The sequence below is a fragment of the Pelodiscus sinensis genome, chromosome 17, assembly GCF_052426305.1.
Source record: "Pelodiscus sinensis isolate ZL-2025 chromosome 17, ASM5242630v1, whole genome shotgun sequence".
NCBI lineage: Eukaryota > Metazoa > Chordata > Testudines > Trionychidae > Pelodiscus > Pelodiscus sinensis.
This window is the reverse complement of record NC_143068.1, coordinates 2342987-2363186: the sequence shown is the minus strand read 5'-3', so window position 1 is coordinate 2363186 and position 20200 is coordinate 2342987. Positions and strand designations below refer to the sequence as shown.

Sequence of the window (20200 nt, the reverse complement as noted above, 5' to 3'; positions counted from 1 at the left end):
AGGCTGCGTTTGACCTACAGAGTAGCAGCCTTCTTGCTGCGTGACCGCCCATATACAGGGTGGCCTTGCACGGATGGTGCATTTCTCCAAGACCTTCTATTCTCTCTTCCTGCATGAGCACTTGGGGACCGGTTATGCCTGTTCCACACGGAAGTGAAAGAGCTCTCAGGCTGAAAAGTGCTGGGATGGTTTTCTGAACTGAGACACATGCTGTGCACCTGTGCAAGCACCTGTTGATTTTCTGCATTCCCAAAGGAAGAGGGGCCTTCGTGCCTGTGTCAGATGTATTCGGGAGTTTGAATGAACAGAGTCCAGGCCTGCAAGGGCACCTCTATAGCAGAGTGACTCTAAATCACAGGACTCCAAGGCTATGTCTACACTCGCGGCTTCTTGCGTGAGTAATATGCAAATGAGGCTAAGCGTGGCATATCGCCGAGCCTCATTTGCATACCTAATGAGCCACCATTTTTTTCAGAAGAGGCTCTTGCGCAAGGAGCGTCTACACTGCCCCTTCTTGCGCAAGAAAAGCCCTCTTGCGCATGCCGTTACACCTAGTACTTTTCAGGAAGAACGGCGTTGAGCAAGAGGGTTTTTCTTGCGCAAGAAGGGGCAGTGTAGACTCTCCTTGCGCAAGAGCCTCTTCTGAAAAAAAGATGGCTCATTAGGTATGCAAATGAGGCTCAGCGATATTCAACGCTTAGCATCATTTGCATATTACTTGCGCAAGAAGCCGCGAGTGTAGACATAGCCCAACTGTTTTCTGAAAGTGTAATTTTTGGAAGACAAACTATGAATTCTTCCTTCAGCTTTGCAAGTTCCTGAATGAGGATGAAATGGTTCCACCGCCTACGCAGGAGTTGGCCGAGTCTCTCAGCTGGCTGGAGGACAGTTTAGGTCCTTTTCCCCTGACCTGGATGTGATCGAGTATGAGTGGGTGTGAAACCCCTTTCAGTGCAAGCCTGAGCCCATGAAGTCGCCAGCAGCTCACTGAAATTTCTGGTGGGAGATTCTTGCAAGGAACCTCGTCTGCGAGTTTGGCTGACGGTCAGGAGCGACTAGCCTGCACTCACTGGCGCCAGTGGCAAGCCTGCTTTGATCTCAGGCTGGATTCCCTGCGTGTGTCCATCAAGTCTCTCAGTTAATCTACTGTTGCTGCCACAACCGGAGATCAGATGTGCCATTTCTACCACTGCCAGGCTCTGAGAAGCGGTGTCACCCCATGCAAGCCCCAGAGAGCATTAAATAATTTACCTACCATGTAAATTCCTCGCATCGCTTGGTTGCTAGCAGGTTACTAGAGACTGTCAGTCTCAAAAAGGGGTTATGCAGGCAAAATGTTTGGGAACCCCCTTGTAAACATAATCTAGTTATTGTCCAACACGAAGTGAGGTTTGGGGCTTGGTTTACAGCACTTTGCCTGCCTACCACCATGGCAAACATGCTAGTAAAATCATTTGAACCTTTTATTAAAGGTAAAGCAGGACAAACAGTTACAGCACTTGGAATGTAAAGTACTAGCCTTTCATTTGAACACTATCCTTTTCTTTCTCTCTCAAGCTAGGGAGTTTTTAGAAGGAAAACACTTCTAAAATCATTTGGGTGCGTCTCAGTTGGTATCAAAGACAGTAGCAACTGCCCTTTTGGGGACAGGAGGGTGAGATGAGCTGGAGTTAAAGTCTGATCCCATTTCATCCCAGCTGGTGTCTGGGAGGCAGCTGGGGAGGGGATAGGTGGCAGTGTCATTGGGGTACCTCTCTCTGGTCATCTGGTGAGAACATTTCTCAGAGCGACCCGGCTGCTAACGGCCCAGAGTCCCAGATGGTGGGGGTGGCAGGCATGATGGGGAGAAGCCCCTGACTGAGAATCAGACACTCGCCACATTCCCCTCACACACCAGAGCCTAGGGGGGCCCAGGCTGGTAGATTTTGTGGGCCCCCATAGGCTCCAGGGTGCAGCCAAAAATGAGGGGCTCAGTGTGTGGGAAGGGGCTGCCAGGAAGTGGGTCTGGGAGGGGGAGTGAGAGACGGAGGAGGGAGGCAGGGTCTAGGTAAGAGGGGGCGCTTTGGGCAGCTCGTCGGGGATGCACATGGCTCTGTGCCACTTACTGCTCCGCTGAGCTAGGACTGTGGCCCATCGCAGCAGCAGGGGAACAGCCCCCAGGCAGAGCTCTGCTGTGCTGGCCAGGAGGAGGGGGAGCGGCAGTGCACAGAGCTGTTTCCTGCACCTGCCAGGCAGATCTGGCTTTGGCTGGCCTGATACTGGCCAGAGAGGTTTGCCCTCCCCCACTGCAGTGGGGAGCCAATGTTGCTGCGCCATCCCTTGGGGGGCTGGAGCGCCAGCACGGGCTCCCCACTACTAGGGGGAGCCTTGGAGGCCAGATCCAGGCAAGCTAGGGGCTGGATCTGGCTCCTGGGCCTTAGGTTTCCCACCCCACTATATGGGATCAAACCAGCAGGCGCTGCCATCTCCAGCCTTGGGCAGTTTGGTTCCTGCTACCTCATCCTGCAATGCACCTGCCACCATGACACAGGGGCAGGCTCCCCAGGGCCCATGCAGACGCAGAAGGGCCAGGGTTCTCTATGCGCCCTGTGACTCAGAGCAGGGGGCCGCCCAGCAGTCAGGACAGCGGCAATCACAGGGCACCAGCGTTAGCTCCAGGTGTAAGTGCCCCCCTTCTATGCCCAAGGTACCTTTGGAATTTAAGGGCAACCCGACACCCACGTCATCCTTTCCTTGAGGCCCCCCGCCCGCTGCTCGCTCCCCCACCCGTCACTGACGGACTGGACTAGGGCTGGGAGTTGGGCGTTGGAAGGGGACTGGGATGGATGCTGGCTCTGGGAGTGGGCTCAGGAGGGAGGACAGTGCAGCGAGGCTGGGGCAGTCTCCCTGCCCGCTCGGCCGATCCAGGGTCTGCCCAAAGCTAGACAGTGGCAGTAGTTGCTCCACAGGCGCTGCCCCCGGAACGCAGTGGCCAGAGAGAGCAGGGTGCCCCCGCTCCAAGGAGCCAATGCCCCGCACCAGTAGCTCTTCCCAGCCATGCGGCTGCACTGCCTTCAGCCCGGTCACTAGTATCAGAGCCCAAGCAGCATCGGCAGCTGGGGGCGGGCTTTTGGCCACAGTGGATTGGCAGATGCCCATGTCAATCTTCAGGCAGACATTTGTATCCACACACCACTCCTGGAAGTGACCCACCCGCGGCTGTGGCCCCAGCAGTGAGGGGCATGTGACTCTGCACGCTGCCCCTCACGGTGGCCAGGGGGAGCAGTGCCAGCAGTTTCCTGTTCCCCGGCCAATGGGAGCTGGGGTGGGCGGTGCTTGCAGGTAGGGACAGCACCCCAGCCCATGGGAACATGCTGGCCCCTCCTGGGGTGGGCTAATGGCGTGGGGCTAGGGCAGGCAGCCTGCCCAGTGTTCATTGTAATCAACTGGGGAGACTCTCCGGGATTGGCCAGACAATTGCAATTGACAGGGGATGTAGGGTGAGCAACTGTCTATGAAACAAACCCATTTCCTGACACTGACAGACCCTTGCACCTTGGTTTCCCTCCTACTGCCAGGTCTGTCCCTCTGCAAGCATGGAACTGAAAACCTGTTATTTGGGACAGTGTTTGCCTTGTTGCTCATCGGGGACCTCTGGGTGTAGAAACCTCTGCCCCTGCATGCAGCAGTAAAACGGAGGGCTAATCACAGAGCCAACAGGCCATTTCTTTAGTAAGCTGCTAGTAATTCGCTTCTGTTCTCATGCTGCTACAGCCAGGGAGCTCAACTTCGCTCGTCGCGTAAGCAGGAGGCCCTGGAAACCCTGCACATAGCGGAGACTTTAATCAATCTCAAGGCATTTAACACAGCTGCAAAGAAACAGGCCCAGGCTCTTCCTTCTCAAGGATTTCTGCTTTCCAAGGGGTAAGTCATGCTGGTACAACACGACAGCTGTGTTACCATGCGGCAGTGCCCCCGATTCTCGCACTGCAGCTGGCAAGACTGCAATGGATTCTCACAGACGGGTGTTTTACATAACTCTGGAAACCCTGCTGGGCACTTTTTCCACCTGGGAAAAGCATTTCCCACTGAATAAAAGGGTTCACTGAGCGCACACCCAAGCGGATTTATTGACTTCAACAACTTGGACTCACAGCGGAGTCACGTGTTGTCCAGAAAGACCTGGCCCAGAACGGCAAGTCTGGAGGTAAAAGGCTGAGTGGGGCAGCTCAGGAGAGGGACCCTCCTCTTGGTGATCTTCTCTGGGTTCCTTCCCTTCCCGCTGCTCTCTGCGGTGGTGTCTGCAGAGCCTGCCTGGCTCCCCCCCCGACTGTGGGCTGCAGTCCTTGTGAACATGGACTTCCTCTTCCTCTTCAGAAAGTGAAACTCTCTCATTAAGTCTTGCACTTCCCACTGCTCTTCCTTCTGCTTCCTGCAGCAGTGCAAGGCAGCAGGGTCTATGGGGTGAGCTTCGGTGTTGAAGACGTATCCGCCAGCACCAAGGATGCACTCCCCGTAAGGCATGGGCACCACATCAAAGGACGACCCATTGTTGTGAATGAAGTTGTCGGGGTCGAAGAGAAGATACAAGTATTTCACGGTTTCGGCCAAGAAGAAGGACTCCATACGATTATCCAGTCGGTGATCCCTCAGGTCTTTGATCTGTAAGAGCAGAGCAAGTGGATTATGTCTGCCCTGACCTCAGAGCCTCGTGAAGTACAAACCAGTCAGCGTGGAATTCATCCCTATGCAAAAGCAAGCTAGGGAATCACAGCCGATCCTTACCCAGAGGCCTTGCTATTTGACTTGATTTCAGATTGCTCACTTCTAGCCGTCTCTTTGTGGATGTTTTACCCAGCTGCAATGTGTAGCAGTTACAGCAAGCGACTGCGAATCAGGAGGCGAGTTCTAAGCTAAGAATTTCCATTGTGACTTGGCGACATGAAGTGAGTAGCCCACCATCGCTCACCCTGTAAAATGGGGACTTACCTACTTCAGTTGTGAGGATAAATTCTCAGTGCTCGTGCATTAATCATTCATCGTGACAGGTATTAGAGAAGTGTACAGAAACCACTGCTACAGGCTCATGCCAAGGCAATGCAGACCTGTACCACTCCAGCAAACCGCAGCTCCTTAGCACACAGTGGGAGCATACCCTGGCCGTGCCTCCTCCCCAGTCCCTTAGACCCTCAGAGGCACTAGGAGGAAGCAGTCCCTGTGCTGAGGGCAAAGGGAAGCGGGGAGGCTTTTTGTGCCTTACACAGCAGCTCCTTGACTAATCTGGGAATGGACTTACTCCACGAAGTATGACAAGGGCTACAGATTCAGTTTTACAAGGAACAGTTTGATCTGCCTTAAAAAGAAAAAAGGAGAAAACTAACCGTGGGGCCCAGACTGTCCACTGAGTTCTTGGACTGCACTGAAGACAACTTTTTATTTCCGAAGGCTGGAAAACCTACTGGGGGGAAGCTGTTCTAGGTTTGATTTTAACAAATAGGGAGGAACAGGTTGAGAATCTGGAAGTGGAAGGCAGCTTGGGAGAAAGTGACCATGAAATCACAGAGTTAAGGAATGGTAGAAGGGAGAACAGCAAAACAGAGACCATGGATTTCAGGAAGGCAGATTTTGGGTAAGCTCAGAGAGCTGGTAGGTAAGGTCCCACCATGGGAAGCAAGACTAAGGGGAAAAACAACTGAGGAGAGTTGTCCGTTTTTCAAAGGGCCGTTATTAAGGGCCCAAAAGCAAGCTATTCCGCTGCGTGGGAAAGATAGAAAGTATGGCAAAAGGTCACCGTGGCTTACCCAGGAGATCTTGCATGATCTAAAACTCAAAAAGGAGTCATATAAAAAGTGGAAACTAGGTCAAATTACAAAGGATGAATATAAGCAAACAACACAAGTATGCGAGGGCAAGATTAGAAAGGCAAAGGCACAAAACCAGCTCAAACTAGCCACAAAGGGAAACAAGAAAACATTCTATAAATATATTAGAAGCAAGAGGAAGACCAAGGACAGGGTAGGCCCACCGCTCAATGAGAAGGGAGAAATAATAACAGGAAACTCTGAAATGGCAGAGGTGCTTAACAACTTCGTTTTGGTCTTCACCAAGAAGTCTGATGATGAAGGAATGCCCAACAGTGAATGCTAGTGGGACGGGGTAGGTTTAGAAGATAAATAAAAAAAGAACAAGTTAAAAATCACTTAGAAAAGTGAGATGTCTGCAAGTCACCAGGCCTGATGAAATGCATCCTAAAATACTCAAGGAGCAGAGAGAGGAGGTATCTAAGCCTCTAGCTATCATCTTTGAAAAATCATGGAAGACAGGAGATTCCAGAAGACTGGAAAAGGGCAAATCTAGTGCCCATCTATGAAAAGGGAAATAAGAACAACCCAGGAAACTACAGACCAGTCAATTTAACTTCTGTGCCAGGAAAGATAGTGGAGCAAGTAATTAAGAAATTGATCTGCAAACACCTGGAACTTAATAAGGTGATAGGTAACAGCCAGCATGGATTTGTAAAGAACAAATAATGTCAAACCAATCTGATAGCTTTCTTTGATAGGATAACGAGTCTTGTGGATAAGAGAGAAGCGGTTGAGGTGGTATACCTGGACTTTAGTAAGGCATCGGATACGGTCTCGCATATTCTTATCAATAAACCAGGCACATACAACTTAGATGGGGATATTATAAGGTGGGTGCATAACTGTCTGGATAATAACTACTCTCTGAGAATGGTTAATGGTTCACAATCCTGCTGGAAAGGTATAACAAGTGGGGTTCCGCAGGGGTCTGTTTTGGGACTGGTTCTGTTCAATATCTTCATCAATGATTTAGATGTTGGCATTCAAAGTACGCTTATTAAGTTTGCAGATGATACCAAGCTGGGAGGGGTTGCAACTGCTTTGGAGGATAGGGTCATAATTCAAAATGACCTGGAAAAACTGGAGAAATGGTCTGAGGTAAACAGAATGAAGTTTAATAAGGACAAATGCAAAGTGCTCCACTTACGAAGGAACAATCAGTTTCACACACACAGAATGGGAAGTGACTGTCTAGGAAGGAATCCTGGAAAAAGGGACCTAGGGGCCATAGCAGACCACAAGCTAAGTGACTCAACAGTATGATGCTGTTGCAAAAAAAACAAACATGATTCTGGGATTCATTAACAGAAATGTGAGCAAGACACAAGTAGTCATTCTTCTGCTCTACTCTGCGTTGATTAGCCCTCAATTGGAGTATTGTGTCCAGTTCTGGGCACCACATTTGAAGGAAGATGGAGAAATTGGAGAAGGTCCAGAGAAGAGCAACAAGAATGATTAAAGATCTAGAGAACACGACCTAGGAAGGAAGACTGAAAGAACTGGGCTTGTTTTGTTTGGAAAGGAGACGACAGAGAGGGCACATGAGAGCAGTTTTCAGGTACCTAAAAGGGTGTCACAAGGAGGAGGGAGAAAAATTGTTCTCCTTAGCCTCTGAGGATAGAACAAGAAGCAATGGGCTTAAACTGCAGCAAGGGAGGTTTAGATTGGACATTAAGAAAAGCTTCCTGCCTGTCAGGGTGGTCAAACACTGGAATAAGTTGCCTAGGGAGGTTGTGGAATCTCCATCCCTGGGGATATTTAAGAGTAGGTTAGATAAATGTCTATCAGGGATGGTCTAGACCAGGGGTGTCCAAACTTTTTTCAAAGAGGGCCAGATTTGATGAAGTGAACATGCGTGAGGGCCGACCATTTTGCCTGACATTCTTTGAACCATTAAAATTAAATGCAAATTAGCTATTTTATGCAAAGTTTATTGCAAACGGCATACTTTTCATTTCGTCACATGGATGACAAATCTAAACTGGTATTAAATCACTCTGCCTTTTATATCTGAAGGCCAGATGAAAAGAAAATCCAGGAAGCTGAAATATATGTCAGGAACATTGTAAAGTACATTACATATTATTGGTAATAAAGGTTGCCTGTCAACTTTTAAGTTCAAAAAATACGAACAGGAACATAACACCAAGTATACATGTTGTGTCAAATATATTTATAACTGATTTAGACCAACTGACATTAACTGAGATTTTACAATGTATTCATCTCAATACATATGGATTCGTTGGGGGCCATAAAAGATAGATATTGCCAAATTACCTGTGGGGCCATATTAAACCGGAACACGGGCCACAACTGGCCCCCGGGCCGGACTTTGGACATGCCTGGTCTAGACAGTACTGGGTCCTGCCATGAGGGCAGGGGACTGGACTCGATGACTCTTGAGGTCCCTTCCAGTCCTAGTGTTCTAGGAAAACCTCCAGCTCTGCTACTCCTGAGCAACCAGCCAGACTGCAAACATCCTCCCTCCTCAGCAAATGATCAAGAGAGCGGCATCTGCTGGTTGGAAGCTGGTTTTCAGTACACACTTACTGTTGCAAATCCACAATCCACCTTGCTGGTTTTCTCTATGGACTCCACAGCATCTCTCCCCAGTTCTAAGAGGGTGGGATCTCGTGTGGCACGGTACAGGTACATGGCACTCTCAATCAGCTCTGCAAAACCCAGCAACAAAGACATTGCTACATCACTGCCACTCACACAGATTCATAAGCCCTGCACATCGCCCCTGGCTCACCCCCCGACGACAAGCCAAGTCCGAAAGTGAACATTTTGAACTGAGATGACCTGTTCACTATGCCCCCCCCATCTCACGTTTGTGGGTTGGGAATAAAGTTAAAAAAAATATTTAAAATTAGCTTGCCCCAATTTGGAAAATTGCTTTTAGATGGCAATTCTGCATTAGAAAATTCCAGCCCCATTAAAAAAGTTGTATATTATTTTATAAGCCACTGAAAGAGAGGGTTTCCTAATGGGCCACATGGAAACAGACATGGCTGCATCTTCTCTTTTCCTTACTACTGAAACGTTGCTACTGTGATGCTGTAATACACAGGTAAAATTAGTGTTGCTGAGAGTTTTTGGTAAAAAAAAAAAAAAAAGTCCCATTTACATGCCACCCAGAGAATACTACAGGCAGTCCCCGGGTTACGTACAAGATAGGGACTGTAGGTTTGTTCTTAAGTTGAATCTGTATGTAAGTCGGAACTGGCGTCAGCCGCTGCTGAAACTGATCAGTTTCAACAGCGGCTGAATCTGGCTTACATACAGATCTGACTTACATACAGATTCAACTTAAGAAACCCAGGCGTCCCCAAATCAGCTGCTGCTGAAACTGATCAGCGGCTGATTCCAGGAAGCCTGGGGCAGAGCAACTCTACCTCGGGCTTCCTGTAGTCAGCCGCTGGTCAGTTTCAGCAGCGGCTGACTTGGGGATGCCTGGGGCAGAGCGGCTGGGGTGCTGCTGGGTTGCTCCAGTAGCGCTCCTCGGCGCTACTGGAGCAACGCAGCAGCACCCCAGCTGCTCTGCTTCAGGCGTCCCCAAGTCAGCCGCTGCTGAAACTGACCAGCAGCGGCTGAATCAGGACTCCTGGGGCAGAGCTGCTGGGGTGCTGCTGGGTTGGTCCGGAGCAGCACTGCGGGACCAACCTGGCAGCCCCCAGCTGCTCTACTCCAGGGGTAGGCAAGAAAAGCCTGGTCTGCTGGGGGGAGGGGGAGAACTAGCTGCTCCCCCCCCCAGCAGACCAGGGAGACGGGGGTGGGGACCCCCAAGTCCTCCACGGCTTTGCTCCGTCTCCCTGGTCTGCTGACCTGGGAGACACGGAGCAAAGTCGCAGAGCACGCGGGCAGCGGGAGAGTCCAGGCACGCCACGCTGTCCCACTGCTGGCTTGCTCCAAGGCTTTGCTCCCCATCTCCCTGGTCTGCTGGTCAGACCAGGGAGACGGGGAGCAAAGCCTTGGAGCACGCCCGCAGCGGGACAGCCCAGGTGCGCCTGGGCTGTCCTGCCGCCGGCTTTCCCAGCGGCTTTGCAAAGCCGCCGAGGGGCTGGGGCTGCGGGGCAGCCCAGGCGTGCCTGGGCTGTCCTGCCGCCAGCTTCCCGCGCGGCTTTGCAAAGCCTCGGGGGAAGCCGGCGGCGGGACAGCCCATGCGCGCCTGGGCTGCCCGAGCCCCTCTGCGGCTTTGCTCCGCGTCTTTCTGGTCTGCAGACCAGGGAGACGCGGAGCAGCTTTTCTCGCCCCGGAGTACATGGGCAGCGGGACCGCGAGGTCCCACACTCCGTGTCCTCTGGGGCGAGAAAAGCCGCGTTCGTAACTGCGGATCCGACGTAAGTCGGATCCGCGTAAGTCGGGGACTGCCTGTATTATGCTGTTGTAACAGCCACTCAGGGAATTCAAATTAACAAAACCCTCTTGCAGACTTACATGATTCAGGTGCACAAGTAAATGAAGTAGAACCATTATGTGTTATAAGAAACGGAAAAGGGAAATTAATGACCGTGTTACAGAAAAGAACAAAGGAACAAGGAAGAATCCTTTTCTAGTTTCAGAGAGGATCTTACATCACTGGATTATTTGTGTTACTCAACTGCAATAAGGTTAATAAAACCAGAGGAATAGTAAAAGTCCGCTTTACTTTATGCACCTCATTCAGCAAAACTAGACTGATCTGTATATGGTCAATTTCACTTTCTAGTTACACTAGTACACAATTCGTGTGCAAGTGCATATTTACATCAAAAAAAAATCTTTTTACTGCTTTAGAACTTGAGGACACCTGACTGATGCAGCTCTTTTTTAACAGCACAACTGCTACATTTTAGGCTTAATCCACTTGGCATGACCTTTTTTAAGAAGTGGACAATGGTTAGGTGCCTTTATAATGTAGGCCCACCTATAGTGAAAGTCAGACTATAATTTGTGCCTTGCCAAAAATGAAGAATACAAATGGGAGTGCATTGGGACTGAAGTAATTATGGCACTAGCATAGATCTTGTAGGCTAGAGGTGAAATAGTATTTAATTACTACACCAGAGTTAAAGCAGGATTCAATATCAATGTTTACCAGGTCTAAGCGGGTACCCTTCTCGCTTCTCCACTGTATAGCCCTGGGGAATGTTGTAAAACTCGGGTAGCCCACCAAACTGTTTCCAAACCGTGTAATAATTGAGGAATGTTCGCATGGCATTATTGATGTCTCCTATTAAGCTCTGTGAAAAGAAAGAAAAGAGAACACCTAGAGAAGCGATTCAGTTGGGGAAGAACAAATTACATAGACTCTTTTGTAGGAAAGCCCTCTATCACAGTCATTACATGAGAAGCCAATGAGCTGTGCAGTGTGGAACTTGTATAAAAAAACAACCCCCCCCATAAACCCAGAACTTTGTGGGCACAACCCAAAAAATCATGTTACCATCTACATGTTTTGTTCATCTTTAAGGTGCTACCAGATTATTTGTTGCATTTTAAGGTTTTCCTGTTCCAGGCTCACTCGGCTGCCCCTCTGAAGCTTGTGTCATATTCAGACAGATAAGGGAAGCTGAAACTAAAGAGGATAGAGGTGACACTTTTTGGACCCTCCCTTCTGCCTGACTCACAGTGCACATTCCCTCTAGGGCTTCCCTGACTCATTCGAAGACACTCTTCCTTTCAGTTCAGCAGCAGAGGGGCTGCTGCTGGGGCTGTCAACTACAGGACACCAGAGAGGAGTGAGAACTGCTCCATAAGCAATTCTCATTGCAAGAAATGCATTCAAACATGGAAAGCATTTAGGATGAAAGGGGGTGGGGGTGGGGAGAGAAGAGATTTGGTCTCTTTTCTTAGGTTCCCAGCTGCATAACAACTATATTAGGCAAGCAGGTGACAATATGGCTGTCCCCATTCACACTTCATATATGGAGTCAAATTCAGCTCTGCTGAAGGCTGCAAGAGGTGAAGTTTCTCTGCACTACACATCAGAGCCAGGCTTTACCCAGGGCAGGAGACAAAGCTATCCTGTGTGTTTGTGGTACAGATAGGCCCAAGACAGGGAGGAACAAGGTTAGCGTACGTTATTTCTCTTCATACCTGCAAGCCTGGCCAGTAGGCCTCCAGAGACTGAAAGACAGGCATGGACACTGTCCCTTTGTACATCTGAACCCAGAGATACCAGTCTTCAAATTTTGTGTAGTTACTAATGGCTTTGTTATAATCTAAAGAGAAGCAGAGGACGAGAATTTAACACAGCCAAGTTTTTAAACAACAGCCCCTTTCCACTGTGGTCTACTCAAATTAGCACCAAGAACATTCGTTCATACAGAACACTCTCAAATCTTACAAGGTTTTATTGGTACAAAATGATCGCTACAGGAAACAGTGTAGAAAATTTTGTCTAACTTCTAGCACCTTCTTACTAAAAGAAAGTCTAAAAGACGAAACACCGAAAGAAACAAGTTTAGCTCAAAAAATACCCGAGTACTAGCCTACACCTACTGAAATCAACGGGAGGCCAGAATCTCACCCAGAGAGCTGAAGAGGCCTCAGTATGGAGGTGCTTAAGGTTGCATTTCCTGGGCCTCTCTCTGCACATAGATACCTGTCCCAAGGCTGTGTCTTAAGTGTACCTACAATCTGGTGGAAAACGGCACAATCATCCAGTGGACGAGTCTCACCTAGGAACATGGACATCAGCTCTTCGTCATGCAGAAGAACTGCTCCTTTAACAAGATATTCAAAGTAGGAATCTACCCCAGCCCCGATGCCTGCGTCTTGGGCTACCCATTTGGCAGTTACAACATCAATGTGGTTACCAACCTGTGGGAAAAGGAAGGTTTTAAAGACATGCCAAAGCTTGCTGTTAATGCTACATTCTAAAGACAATCATCTCTTTCTGTAATGGTTTGGAAAGACATGGATTCCAAACACTTGGCAATCTTTATGAAATACAGACACATACAGCAATACGACATGAGCATTGCTGCCCTCATCTTATTACGAATTTGCAAGTTTCAAGTTGAATTGTTTCCACAACTATACCTGGTTTGTCAACAGGGGGATGTAAACAATATTCAGGAAGCCATTACTTTGCATTTTTAATGTGCAATATTAATGTCTCATTGGTGTAACATTTTACCTAGGATCTTATTGATTACAAGGCCATAAAGTGCAGCTTTATTTGATCAGAATTCTAGGACTACAGAATAGTGCAACTGCATTTTTCTGAAACTCCAGATGATTTTAAGGTAGGAGACTCTTTATACACAAGGAAAATATCCTATCTGTGGCACTCAAGTTTTAGAGCATGGCATTATGGAACTGGACCAGACCATAACTATATGCTTAGAGATTTTTCTCTGTCAGAGTACATGTGTGGAAAGCTTTGTATTTTATTTAAATTTGCCAGCTTCCTCATTTGAGGTCTACCTACTTATGGAGATGAACATTTTTAAACTTCAGAAATTTCCAAGATTTGTGTATAAAATGCAAGTACCAGGAGAAATATACGTATATTTTCAGTATGGTGAAATTGTATTTTAACACTCGCTTTCAAAGCCATCAATTGACAGGCCTTGATTTAAAAAAAGGTAATCTTTGACACAGACTATACTTGAAGTTCCAGTACTAAGGCAGTGTTTTAAGGAGACTGTGAATCAGCAAGGACAGGGAGCATAAGGAAAGCTGAGTTATAAAACTATAAAACTGTGAAAACTAAAATATATTTGCCCACCTGCCTCTTCTGTGTGGAATACAAGAACTGTGTAATACAGCTACAGCAGATACAGTATTTAACTGACGTTAGAGGTGTTCTGAAACAGTAGGCTGTGCGCCACCTATAGCATGATACCCCAAGGTATCATTCATTGAAGGCTAACGCTTGGTTATCTACCCTGGCTTACCTAGTACTGTCCCCCGACACAGTATATACAAGAAGAATATAAGCATAACACGAAAGGCATTCCCCCCCACTCACCAATCCAATATCTGAACGATTTTTCCAAAGGGCCTTAAGTGCTTTTCTGGCTACATTCTCAAAAACGGGGTCACCCGTAAGATGGCTTAATGTAGCAAATTCCACTATGAATGTACCGATACCAGCAGTACAGGTAACTGGGGTCTCTCCGGGGTTTACTCCATGCAGCAAATTCACTGTCCCATATGGCATGCCAGTTGGGGTCTGAAAAGCTGAAACATCAGAATTGAGATTCATGGGAGAGTGTTCGGCATCCATCACCAGACAACATTTAACAGGCTGTCGACAGGTGGAACCTCTCTAGCCCAGCACCCTCATGACCTGACCGGTGCCAAACCAAAGAGTTTGCCAGATCACAGGAGGTCAATATTGTTCAGCGGCATTCACAACGCTTCCACTGCTTGCTGGGCTCTTAGAAGACATTTGGGGTAAATTAGAGCTAAAAAACAGCGCAGAATACTGACAGCTAGGACTGGTGGGACAGCAGGAACCTTGGCCACACCTGGGATTTGTGGACCTCCAGCTGACTCAAATCATGCTGGACCACAGATGTTACTGGACTAGAGAGGTTCAACGAGAATTACTGCCTGTGTCTCTCATTCAAATGCATGAAAGCTAGCCAGAGACTAGGGCTTGGGGTAGCCCCAACAAGCATAGCAATAGATGGGTGATGGTACCACAGCCCAGTATGGGAATAAAGAGGGGGGAAGCCAGAAGGCTAGAGAACAAGTGCGAGGCATTGACTGTGGTGCCCTATCACTTAGCGCACAATGTTCGAGGTACACCTGCTTCACTGCACAAGTGATGATCTCTGTGAGATACAAACATTAAACAGCTGCCGAATACAGTCCTGTGCCCTGGCTAAGGTGCATGAAAACATTACGACTCTCATACTTGGTCTGCTTATCTTAATGGAAGCCCACAATAGAGTTTGCACATTTTCTACCTCTCGAGACCATTTAATGTTCTTTTAACATCTTTTTTTTTTATATTTTGCATGGCATAACCACTATATCTGATGGTGTACATTCATGCGACTGAAAATGCCATGTTCTAGGTGTCTCCTGCAGGCATTACACATACTTAAGGCTGTCATTTCAGGACAGCCTCACATAAGGTATTTTGTCTCAAGAGACCCATCAGTCCTTCATTTGGTAACCATGCCACAGCTGCTTTGGAAGCTTCAGAGGTTTCCATGTGGATTGTACAGGACATAGGAGAGCACAGGCCCCTTTTCCCCAAAGTCAGTAACATCAAAATACTTGTATATCAATGCAGCTCTGACAAATTATGGGTGTTTAATGCAACCAATTAGGCATCCCCTACGATTCCAGTGATCTGGGGGGACCATTTTAGATGCTGAAGTGATGCTACTTGCATTACTACTGTCTAATGAACCTGGCAAATACTATCCAGAACAATGCAGAGAGAAGTCAGATCTACAGCTCTGGAAAGGCTCTCTCACCTGGCAGGAGTTTACGAGCAGCTTCTTCAGCCATCCTCAGAAGAGGTCCCGAGCACGGCCATCCTGCTTCCACTTCAACACCAGCTTTCTTAGACAGCAAATGAGCAGACAGGAGACCACCTACCACTGGAACAGCACAAAGGGAAGGGCTCATTAGGAAGTTAAAGGAGGAACGAAGTGAGTTTTCCCCTCAAAACACCCAAATCAGCAGCATTTTATTGTGTAATTAGGAACTTGTGGGTGGGAAGGGGGAAGACAGATGGCGCATTTGTATTGTCTAAGAAGGTAGTAAGCAAAGATGTTTTGCAAAGAAAAAAGTTGGATTATCTTTATCGTTACTTCCTTGTAAACTATCAGAAAGAACTGGAAGAACTTCTTTTAGTTCACTGAATTAGAAACAGCAGACTTCACCTATGCCCATTTAGCTGTATTACTCTAGAGACAAGCAAAGAACTTCTCATTTTATGACATCTGAATAAAATATGAGCAACTGAAAGGGAAAAGAGTGTGTGGGGTTGTTTTGTATTTTAAATAAGAGTTTAGAATTCGTGTAACACAGCAGCCATAAGCCACATGCTATTAGTGTGTAAAATATTTTAGCAGAAACTGTCTCAGGGTGCAGAAGCCAGCAGAGCAGTGGAGGAGCCAGGGGCTTAGAGAAGGGGCGGAACAGGGGTACTTGGATGTGAGGCAGATCCTGGCCTGACTTAAATTCAAGAAGTGATCTTGTGCTTAAAATAGTTGGAGACCACTGATGTAAACTATACATCTGGAAGCATTCAAGAAGGCGGGGAGGAAATGCACAATGAAGGACGGGAGGTGTATTTTTCTTTGTTTAGTTTGTATACAGCAGAATTCAATTCCAACTGCTGCTCTGCATTGCCCCTCTACACAACACACAAATTCTGAAGTCAGACTGACACACAAATGATTTCCAGGTTAACCTAGTCTAGCGCCCAGCTCACCTCGGATGTTGGTTTCAAAGACAGATGCATTTACGTCAATATTAAAATCCACCCCCTCCTGCAGCACATTGACAACCCTCTGGAACTCTGAAACATTTCCCAAAATCTGGAAAAAGACAAGGAAGACATGACATAAGACATCTCAGCAGCTTCACTGTAGGGTTCGGTACTGTTTTAGATCTTTTTCCCTTGACCCTAACTGGGAGCAGAGGCTGCTGACTCATGAAATTGAGATTACAGAAGATGCTGAGAAAATGATTCCTACTTGACTTCAAAGCCTGTCTCGTCTCATTCTGGATTCTTATGCCATATTTAGAAGGCCTCAGTGACTGGGCACTCCAGGCACCTGCATCTCAGTGCTGCAGTGAAGTCAATGCAAGCTCTCCCTCGCTCAATTAATGCATTACTCTCAAGTGGTGAAGACCTGAGAGGAACAGAGGTGGCTCTAGACTTCTAATGCAGGACATTTAAAAAGTTCAGGAAAAAAACATTTTATGAAATAAAACAGAGGGAAATGGACAAGAAGAGGCTATAACTGAGCAAGGTACTTACTAGTAGAGTGTCCAAAGCATCAATCAAGGTGAGAGAAAAACTGAAAGAACAGAAGGCAGTGTAATGAAATGCCAATGAGATTGTCAGCATTTCTGCTGCTTGACAGGAACAAATGGGATGCTTGGATATTTAACAATTGATAGTCTAACTACAACACCGGTGGCTAAAAGGTAACAGCGGGAAGCCCCCTAAGCTGTGTATAGAGAAGGCTGGGAATCCTACCCACATGGCATCAGAGACCCGCACGAAATCATCCTGCGGGATCGGTCAGGTCACAACCTTTGCCCTAATGCCACCCCTGAAAGCAGGACTCCAGTGCAGAGCCGGCACGAGGCAGAACGAAGATAAAAGTAACCTGCAGCCTTAGTGGGAAAATACCCCCCCCCATTATCCACTGGCCTGAAGTCACCCCAGTCTCTCTTCTTACTGAGTGTTCACAGACCCCCGCCCTCCGGGCTCGCGGCGATCGCCCCTCCCCCTGTACCTGTCTCCCCCCCCCCCCCCCCCCGCTCCGGGCTCGCAGTGATCGCCCCTCCCCCGCTCCGCGCTACCCCCCCTCCCCGGTACCTGCTTCCCCCTCCGGGTTCGCGGCGATCGCCCCCCCCAGTACCTGCCCCCCCGGTACCTGCTTCCCCCCCCCCGGGCTCGCGGCGATCCCCCCCCCGTACCTGCCCCCCCGGGCTCGCGGCGATCCCCCCCCCGTACCTGCCCCCCCCCGGGCTCGCGGCGATCCCCCCCCCCCCCCCGTACCTGCCCCCCCCCGGGCTCGCGGCGATCCCCCCCGTACCTGCCCCCCCCGGGCTCGCGGCGATCCCCCCCCCCCGTACCTGCCCCCCCCCGGCTCGCGGCGATCCCCCCCCGTACCTGCCCCCCCCGGGCTCGCGGCGATCCCCCCCCCCCCCGTACCTGCCCCCCCCCGGCTCGCGGCGATCCCCCCCCCCGTACCTGCCCCCCCCCGGCTCGCGGCGATCCCCCCCCCGTACCTGCCCCCCCCGGGCTCGCGGCGATCCCCCCCCCGTACCTGCCCCAGGTGTCCTGCCCGTCGCACGTGAGCGGCCGCAGCTCGTCCAGCGGGAAGGCGCGGCGCAGGTAGCTCTCGTACGCGTGGTAGAACATGGCGCGCACGCGCCCCCTGCGGGCACACAAGGCGTCAGGCTCAGCCCCCCGCCCCGGGCCCCGCCCCGCCGCGCCCCGCCCCGCCGCTCACCGGTAGTGGGCGGAGTCTATCCCGCGGGCCGCCGCCCCCTCCCCGGCGCCCGGCAGGCGCAGGGCCCACAGGCAGCCCAGCAGGCAGCAGGAGCGGAGCATGGCGGGGACGGGGCAACGGGAGCCGCCCGTCGCGGCCGCACCGGCACTTCCGGGAACCGCCCCTTCCACGGGGCCACGCCCTCTTCCGGGAGGCCGGGTGGCGCATGCGCTCACGGCACCGCCCACTTCCGGGCTCCCTAGCGCTCGCACACAGCTCGCTCCCCGGAGTGGGTCGTGACTCAGAGCGAGGCTGCGGGTTCCCCTTCCGGGGCACGGGGCTCTGGCGGGGGGAGAGGCGCCAGGCCAAGCCCCGCCCCCTCGCCTTGCTCCCCAGAGTTCCTGAGGGCTCCCGGGTCCCGCCCCTTCCCGCCAGCGCGGCCATGTTGGAGCGCCCCGGAACGCGGCCACCCGCGCGGGAACGAGTCGGTACCTGCCCGCTCCCGTATTGGCCCGGCACAGACACAGACACCCAGCGCACAGGCCTCCAGCCTACAGGCACAGGCACAGCCACAGCCCTACAGGCACAGCCCTCCAGCCTACAGGCACAGGCACAGCCCTCCAGGCACAGCCACAGCCCTACAGGCACAGCCCTCCAGCCTACAGGCACAGGCACAGCCCTCCAGGCACAGGCACAGCCCTCCAGGCACAGCCCTCCAGCCTACAGGCACAGGCACAGCCCTCTGGTCGACAGGCACAGATACAGGCACAGGCCTCCAGCCTACAGGCACAGGCACAGCCCTCTGGTCGACAGGCACAGATACAGGCACAGGCCTCCAGCCTACAGGCACAGGCACAGCCCTCTGGTCGACAGGCACAGATACAGGCACAGGCCTCCAGCCTACAGGCACAGGCACAGCCCTCTGGTCGACAGGCACAGATACAGGCACAGGCCTCCAGCCTACAGGCACAGGCACAGCCCTCTGGTCGACAGGCACAGATACAGGCACAGGCCTCCAGCCTACAGGCACAGGCACAGCCCTCTGGTCGACAGGCACAGATACAGGCACAGGCCTCCAGCCTACAGGCACAGCCCTCTGGTCGACAGGCACAGATACAGGCACAGGCCTCCAGCCTACAGGCACAGCCCTCTGGTCGACAGGCACAGATACAGGCACAGGCCTCCAGCCTACAGGCACAGCCCTCCAGCCTATAGGCACAGCCACAGCCCTACAGACACAGCCCTCCAGCCTACAGGCACAGCCACAGCCCTCCAGCCTACAGGCACAGCCACAGTCCTCTGGTCGACAGGCACAGATACAGGCACAGGCCTCCAGCCTACAGGCACAGGCACAGCCCTCTGGTCGACAGGCACAGATACAGGCACAGCCCTCCAGCCTACAGTCACAGCCACAGCCCTACAGGCACAGCCACAGCCCTCCAGCCTACAGGCACAGGCACAGTCCTCTGGTCGACAGGCACAGGCCTCCAGCCTACAGGCACAGCCCTCCAGCGCACAGGCACAGCCCTCCAGCCTACAGGCAAAGGTACAGGCACAGCCTCAGCCCTACAGGTACAGGCACAGCCCTCCAGCCTACAGCCACAGCCACAGCCCTCCAGCCTACAGCCACAGATACAGGCACAGGCACAGCCCTCCAGCCTACAGGCACAGGCACAGCCCTCCAGCCTACAGGCACAGCCCTCTAGCCTACAGGCACAGCCCTCTAGCCTACAGGTACAGGCACAGCCCTCCAGCCTACAGGCCTACAGGCACAGCCCTCCAGCCTACAGGCACAGGCACAGCCCTACAGGCACAGCCCTCTAGCCTCCAGCCTACAGGCACAGCCTTCCAGCCTACAGGCACAGCCCTCCAGCCTACTGGCACAGATACAGGCACAGGCCTCCAGCCTACAGGCACAGGCACAGCCACAGCCCTCCAGCCTACAGGCACAGCCCTCCAGCCTACAGGCACAGACACAGCCACCCAGCGCACAGGCACAGCCATCCAGCCCACAGGCACAGGTACAGCCACCCAGCCCACAGGCACAGCCACAGCCATCCAGCCTACAGGTACAGAAACAGGCACAGTCATCTAGCCCACAGGTACAGGTTCAGCCATCCAGCCCACAGGCACAGTCATACAGCCCACAGGCACAGGCACAGCCATCCAGCCTACAGGCACAGTCATCCAGCCTACAGGTACAGGCACAGCCATCCAGCGCAC

The 20200-nt window shown here is 51.1% G+C and overlaps 1 protein-coding gene across 3 annotated transcripts; it reads right to left on the bottom strand.

The window, feature by feature from the left end:
• Positions 1-3798: 3798 nt before the first annotated feature.
• On the bottom strand, positions 3799-18220 carry EDEM2 (ER degradation enhancing alpha-mannosidase like protein 2). Of its 3 annotated transcripts, XM_075901494.2 has the most exons (11): positions 17999-18114; positions 17813-17923; positions 16792-16831; positions 16240-16345; positions 15275-15400; positions 13810-14021; positions 12512-12653; positions 11928-12052; positions 10927-11071; positions 8397-8518; positions 3799-4641 (listed from the first exon to the last, which is right to left on the bottom strand). In XM_075901494.2, the coding sequence occupies exons 1-11, from the start codon at positions 18097-18099 to the stop codon at positions 4141-4143; spliced, it is 1731 nt and encodes a 576-aa protein (XP_075757609.2). In that variant the 5' UTR covers positions 18100-18114; the 3' UTR covers positions 3799-4140. The 3 variants fall into 3 exon arrangements, with proteins under 3 accessions (XP_075757609.2, XP_075757607.2, XP_075757608.2); XM_075901492.2 differs by lacking the exon at positions 16792-16831 and having other exon boundaries at positions 17999-18220; XM_075901493.2 differs by lacking the exon at positions 17813-17923 and having other exon boundaries at positions 17999-18197.
• Positions 18221-20200: the final 1980 nt, after the last annotated feature.